The 7,593-nt window shown below is 38.4% G+C and overlaps 1 protein-coding gene across 7 annotated transcripts in view; it reads right to left on the bottom strand.

Annotated features, from left to right (window-relative positions):
- Window positions 1-260: 260 nt before the first annotated feature.
- DLG1 (discs large MAGUK scaffold protein 1) overlaps window positions 261-7,593 on the bottom strand; it is a 280,132-nt gene continuing 272,799 nt past the window's right edge. For 6 of the 7 annotated variants that reach the window (XM_025376048.1, XM_025376049.1, XM_025376050.1 and 3 more), the window contains one exon: window positions 261-2,445. In XM_025376048.1, the coding sequence (XP_025231833.1) occupies window positions 2,339-2,445 (107 nt within the window). In that variant the 3' untranslated portion in view covers window positions 261-2,338. The remainder of the gene's footprint in view (window positions 2,446-7,593) is intronic. The other variant, XM_025376054.1, reaches the window with a different exon arrangement.

Here is a 7,593-nt window from a genome sequence, read left to right as displayed (position 1 = left end):
GGAGAGTCGCTTAAACTCGGGTGCCAGAGGTTGCAGTGAGCCAAGATCAAGCCAGTGCACTCCAGCTTGGGTGACAGAGCAAGACTTCGTCTCAAAAAAAAAAAAAACCCACACACAAAAAAAAAACAAAAAAGAGGTATGATACTAAAGTGGCTATTGCATAATACTCAGCAATTAGTAATCTCATTATTGATAATCCTGTACAAGCTAGAAAGCTGCACAATCATATATTCTTACAAAAAAATCACTTAACAAGGACATCCAGAAAACAATGTTACGTAGATTTTAATACATAAATGGCATCCTTTTATAACCCACTTGATATTTTACAACATGTGACTATTTGGTAAATACTTCAAAACAGCTTATGCTGGGGTCTTGTAAGGCAATTTCTGAAGCTCTTGAGATTTTACAATAGTTTTCTTCTAGTATATTTCTATTTTGTTAACAACCTACAATATTTAGTGTAACAGCAATACTGTGTGTATTTCAATGTGTTAACATACTCTGTTGCCTAATGGCTCTTGAATTCAGTTATAAATTACATGATGCCTCAAATTGTTTCAAGAAAATGTTAGCTTGCAAAATATTTTTTTCTTTCAAAATTCAAGACACATTTAACATATGGATTTTACAATACAGTTTATTAGCTGTTCTCCTCTTCTTCATAAATGGAATGGATAATGTTGATAATTCTTTACAAACCAGTACTCATTTCTTTAAGAAACTGTAATGAGGAGGTTGTCAAAAACACATATTTAATAAACAACTCCAAAGAGCAATGGGAAGCCAAATATTATTATTAATATAAAGGACCAGAGAAACTGATTTCTGAAATAATTTCTACCTTTCACTAAAATTTCTTAAAATTGCTCACCATGAAGATTTGTGCAATTCTAGTGCAGAGCAGTGGACGAAAGCTGTCTGAGGGAAACACACACATAAATGGGGCTTTTGCCTGCCGTCCTATTAATAAAAGGAGAACTAGAAGGAAAGGGCAAGGACCAAAATCAAACCCGATGACAAGAACAACAATAACAACAACAAGAACAACAACAAAACCCCAGGAACCATTTGAAAACTTTTGTAGAAAAGAGGAGAATACGCCCATACTTTTACTTATAATCTAATTTCCCTAAATGTTTCTCCTCATGATCACCATGCCCCCATTTTCAGTTCACAGGATTAAGGAAGATAAGTCTATTCAATTAATATTTAATTTAAAAACCAAACAAAAAGTTAGGAGTAGGTGGCAAAAGAAACAAAATATATTTTAAATATATATATATATATGTTTGTGTGTGTGCGCAACTATGTAAAGAAAATAATTCCCATAGTTACAGAGTTTAAAGAAAGTTTTATATATATATTTATATATATTTTATTATAACAAAATAGGCAGCTATTGTGGGTAAAATATTCAGTAAAATCTGACTCCTAAGAATACATTTTTAAGTTTTAGGCTATGAACTGGACTCCTTTCCATTGCCATTATGGTTTCTACATCACCACTGTAATGTCTGATTTATCTGTATTTATATCCAGGAAATTTTCTCAACCTTCTGTGTAAAAGGCGAACTTCCTTAGCACCTGAACATGGCCTTGATTCACAGAATGTGATGATCATTTACATATGAACAACTTTTGTAAGACACGATAGTGTTGCTCAAGTAGATTAAAAACATTTAAACGTTGTTATTCCTAGCAAATGTACTGGGAAAAAAGAACCTTCAAATAATAAAAGACTTTAAGAATGCTTAGGAAAAATGAAATCCCTTATGAAAGTTAACTCAGACATGAATTTTTAAATTAAAACATGTCTTCCTTATTTATCTATAATGAAACAATTGCTTTGATGATAGAAGCTGACTGAGAACAGGACTTGAGAGTAACACACTGGCCAAACCATGCTATTAAACTTAAGCGTGCATAGTTGCTCAAAGTCTACTAAATCACTGATTAAAACCACTTTTTCATTTGTACTGAAATTTGAAAAGAATGTATATAAAGCTTTTCCAAAAATCTCTTAAAGTTACTTTCCCTTAAACATTAAGGAATTTTACCACAATTTCTGCGTCTCCCCAAATTCTTAATAGCTGGTCAGGCCATTCCATCTTCAGTTGTGAAAAATGGCCACTAACCAATAGTGACATTAAATAATACACATGATGTAACTTGAAGGAGACACTACATGTAAAAAAATAAGCGCACCTGCAGACCATGATGTGGGATATAATTCAACATGAAATCATTATTGAAAAAAGACTCCAGAGGAAAGGGCAAAGAGATGTCAAAGAAAATGGAATTGTGGAAAAGAGAAATAGAGAAACATGAGTTTTCATAACTTTTCTTTTGCTGGAACCCAGATGTAAGAACCAGACTGTTCTTCTATGATCTGTTTCACTTGGTTGTAAATGTCTTCCAGCGTATCTCCCTGTACAATAGCTGTAATGATAGAAACAAAATCAGAAATCTCCATTAATTGTCTATTTTGTCATTACAGTTATTGGTGAAATAGCAGAAACTAATATCTTTGAGAAAGTTACTCATCCAGGAAGAATCACCGTTTACGCACTGTTCACTTAGAAAAAACGGCTCACTTCATTAATTTTCCTACTTGTACAGTATAAAATTTTTATCTTAACAATGGATCAAAAAGTAAGATTTGGTGATCTTTTGTTCTTTTACCATCTGAGCATATATTAGCTTTATTATTTTAAAACAAATTATTTTCTTAACTGTCCTGATTTCTCCATCACCATGTAGGACAAAGGAAACTGGCTACAATCCCACAGACAGGATGATGCAGGATAATGTTTTGTTTTATTTTTTTGGGGTAGGATCGTGGCAGAAAAGAGCTGGCTACAGATTGATGCTACTTGTTTCAGTTAAGCTGGCATGTCAGTTACTGTAGAGTAGGTGAATTATCTAAGCCAGCTTGTTAGTGTTTAGAGACTTAACAATCAATGTTTATTTGCTGCCTGAAATAATGTGTGAAAAAAAGAGTAACAATTACTAATAAGTAATTTTTTGGAAATAGCTGAAGCCCCTGAGGTCTGTGAGGGATGAGGGTCAGTTAATAAAGCAAGCAAACAAACAAACAAAAACAAAGTATCGCTAGACAGCACTAAGCATGAGTCACTTTTTAAGAGGAAAGAAAATGTTTATGGCTGGGCATGGTGGCTCATGCCTGCAATCCCAGCACTTTGGGAGGCTGAAGTGGAGGGTTGCTTGAGGCTAGGAGTTTGAGATCAGCCTGGGGAACATAGTGAGACACTGTGTCCAAAAAAAAAAAAAAAAAAAATTAGCCGGGCATGGTGGTGTGTGCCTGTGGTCCTGGCTACGCGGGAGGCTGAGAGCAGGATGATTTCTCGAGCCCAGAGTTCACATTTGCAGTGAGCTATGATCGTACCATTGGATCATACCATTTGCCTGGGTGACAAAGTGAAACCCTGTTTCTCACAAAAGAAGTTTACATATAAATGAAATAATTCAGAATTGCAAATTAAATAAGTCACTTATTAAACTACAAAAAAATCCCCAGTGATCTTGGAAGAGCATCATAGGTGTAGATTTCCATGGTCTGAAAAACTGAGCATAAAATGTCGAAGGGAGATTTTAAATAATACTGTCTGTTTGGTACCCGAGATTATGTGCATAGAAGAAAGAAGTTATATATAGGTAAGAAGGGCTTATACGTAGCTAGGAATGCCTGAGTAAACAAGAATTTTAAGTAACATAATATTCGCTAGTACCAGTTTTGTGAGACTTCTACCTTTTGAGCTAAATACAGACATGCCTCAGTGTCCCTGAAGACTCAGTTCAATTGAGAAAATACTTGGTTTGTGGGTTTGGCATCTTGATGCACTCCAACAGCACAGGACAGAATCCCAGAGCATTTCATAGTTTAGGTTGACAACAGCACGCAAGGATTTATTTTAGGAGAAAAGAGTCAGGAATTGACTTGGGAAATATACATTTTGCTTACTTTGTAAATTCATGAATGGCATGGTTAGTAAACCAAGATACTCCTTGGGAAGAAACTGGGAGAGCATAAGGCTGCAGACACCTTAACCATGTGATTAAAATTAGCATCACAAGTAACGGCACAAGCAGACTGTAAACCTCCTTGTATGACACACAGAGGATACATCATTACTTCACTGCTATTCCTGCCCCAAATGCATATTCCTGCCCCAAATGCATAACCTAAATCTAATTATGAGAAAATGTCAGATAAATCCAAATTGAGGGAGGGACATTTTATAAAAGAATGGGTCTCTGGCCAGGTGCAGTGGCTCACGCCTGTAATCCCACCACTACGGGAGGTCAAGGTGAAGGTGGGCGGATCAGAGGAGTTACAGACCAGCCTGGGCAACACGGCGAAATCCTGTCTCTACAAAAAATACAAAAATTAGCTGGGCATATTGGCTGCAGCCTGTAGTCCCAGCTCCTTGGGAGGCTGAGGCAGGAGGATCACTTGAGCCTGGGAGGTGGAGGCTCCAGTGAACTGAGATTGCACCACTGCACTCCAGCCTGGGCGACAGAGTGAGACCCTGGCTCAAAAAACAAAACAAAACAAACGAAACAGAAAAAACAACAAAAAAACCCCCCTAGTTTTTACTCTTAAAAAATGTCAGTCAAGGTCATGAATGACAAGACTTGGGAACTATTTCAGATTAAAGAACGTTAAAGATGTGATAATATTTCAGATTAAAGAACGTTAAAGATGTGATAATTCACTGTAACATGTGAGCCTGGACTGCATCTTGCACCGGAACAGAAAAGCCATTTTTTCCCCATTTTGCTCTAAAGAGATTAGAAGAATAGTGAAATAATAATAAGATCTATAGTTAGATGAGACATAATTATTAAATTTCCTGATTTTGGTAATAAAACTATGATTATATAAGGGCATATCCCTGTTTTTTGGAAAATACACACTGAAATATTTAGAAGTAAAGGGGCATCTACCTGAAACTTACCCTCAAGTGTTTCAGAAAAAATTATAAATGTGGTAAAATGTTAACACTTGAGGAATTTGGGTGAAGGGTACATGAGACTCCCTGTACTATTCTTCTAACTTCTATTTAGGTCTGAAATTAGTTTGAAAAAAATAAGAAAGCACAAGGCTTACAAAAACCATGACCCTTACTGATACTCACTGTGAATGTCCAATTTAGGCTGATATTATTTCAAACAAACAAGTAACAACAACAAAAATGTCCAAAGACTTGAGGAGTCAGTTAAAGGACAAACTGAGTGAGAAAAGAATATTGGGGAACTGCTACCTCCTCTTTTTTTTTTAAACAAATAGTATTTCAAAACGGATCAAAGGGCAACTAATCTTTGACAAGGGGCCAAGAACACACAATAGGGAAAGGCTAGTGTTTTAAATACATGGTGTTGGAAAATCTGGATATCCACATGCAAGAGAATGAAATTAAACCCTTATCCTATACAAAATTAACTTGAAATAGATTAAATACTTAAATGTAAAACCAGAAACCATAAAACTCCTAGAAGAAAACAGGGAAAAAAGCTCCTTGACACTGGTCTTGGATGATTTTTTGGAAAGTACAAGCAGCAAAATAAAATCATCAAGTGGGACATCAGATAAAAAATCTACACAGCAAAGGAACAATCAACAAAATGAAAAGGCAACCTATGGAAGAGGAGAAAATATTTCTAAACCATGCAGTTGATAAGGGGTTAATATCCAAAATATATAAGAAACTCATTAGCAAAATACCAAACAATCCATTTTAAAAATGGGCAAAGGACTGGAATAGATATTTATCCAAAGAAGACATACAGATGGCCAACAGGTATCAGTAAAAGTGCTCAACCTCTTTAGTCATCAGAGGAATAGAAATCAAAATCATGAGGCCGGGCGCAGCGGCTCACGCCTGCCATCCTAACACTTTGAGAGGCTGAGGTGGGCGGATACTTGAGGCCAGGAGTTCCAGACCAGCCTGACCAACATGGCAAAACCCTGTCTCTACTAAAAACACAAAAATTAGCCGAGTGTGGTGGTGCGTGCCTGTAATCCCAGCTATTCAGGAGGCTGAGGCACGAGAATCACTTGAACCCTGGAGGCAGAGGTTGCAGTGAGCTGAGATCATGCCACAGCCTGGGTGACATAGCAAGACTGTCTCACACACACACACACACACACACACACACACACACACACACCATAATGAAATATCCCCTTAGACCTGTTTGGATGGCTGTTATCAAAAAGATAAGAGATAACAAGTAGGCAATGGTATGAAGAAAAGGGAACCCCGTACACTGTTGGTGGGAATGTAAATGAGTAAAGCCATCATAGAAAATAGTGTGGACATTTCTCAAAAAAATTTTTTTTTTTTTTGAGACGGAGTTTCGCTCTTGTTGCCTAGGTTGGAGTGCAATGGCGTGATCTCGGCTCACCACAACCTCCGCCTCCCGGGTTCAAGCAATTCTCCTGCCCCAGCCTGCCAAGTAGTTGGCATTACAAGCATGCACCACCACACCTGGCTAATTTTGTATTTTTAGTAGAGATGGGGTTTCTCCATGTTGGTCAGGCTGGTCTCGGACTCCCAACCTCAGGTGATCCACCCACCTTGACCTCCCAAAATGCTGGGATTACAGGCATGAGCCACTGTGCCCGGTCACCTCAAAAAATTAAAGACTGAACTATTATATGACCTAGCAATCCCACTACTGGGTATATATATCCAAAGGAAAGGAAATTGGGCCAGGCGTGGTGGCTCACGCCTGTAATCCCAGCACTTTGGGAGGCTGAGGCAGGCGGATCACTTGAGGTCAGGAGTTTGAGACCAGCCTGGCCAACCCTGTCTCTACTAAAAATACAAAAATTAGCTGGGTGTGGTGGCATGCGCCTCTAGTCTCCACTACTTGGGAGGCTAAGGCAGGAGAATCAACTGAACCCAGGACACGACAGTTGCAGTGAGCCGAGATCACTGCATTCCAGCCTGGGCAACAGAGCGAGACTATCTCATAACAAAACAATAAAAACAAACAAAAAGCCAACAACAACAAACCCAAAGGAAAAGAAATGGGTATGTTGAAGAGAAATCTGCAGTCCTATGTTCACTGCAACATAATCAACAATAGCCAAGATAGGAAAATAACCTAAGAGTCTCTCAAAAGATGAATGAGCCAGGCCCGGTGGCTCACGCCTGTAATCCCAGCACTTTGGGAGGCCGAGGCGGGCAGATCACCTGAGGTCAGGAGTTTGAGACCAGCCTGACCAACATGGAGAAACCCCGTCTCTACTAAAAATACAAAATTAGCCGGGTGTGGTAGCACATGCCTGTAATCCCAGCTACTCAGGAGGCTGAGGCAGGAGAACTGCTCGAACCTGGGAGGTTGTGGTGAGCTGAGATCACGCCACTGCACTCCAGCCTGAGCAGCAAGAGCAAAACTCCATCTCAAAAAAAAAAAAAAAAAAAAAAAAGTTGAATGAATAAAGAAAGTATTGTAGGCCAGGTGCAGTGCACCTATAATCCAAGCACTCTGGGAGGCTGAGGAAGGAGAACTGCTTGAGCCTAAGAGTTTGAGACCAGCCTAGGCAACATAGCGAGA

This window comes from Theropithecus gelada, chromosome 2, assembly GCF_003255815.1.
Source record: "Theropithecus gelada isolate Dixy chromosome 2, Tgel_1.0, whole genome shotgun sequence".
NCBI classification, from domain to species: Eukaryota; Metazoa; Chordata; class Mammalia; order Primates; family Cercopithecidae; genus Theropithecus; species Theropithecus gelada.
This window is presented reverse-complemented; position numbering and strand designations above follow the sequence as displayed.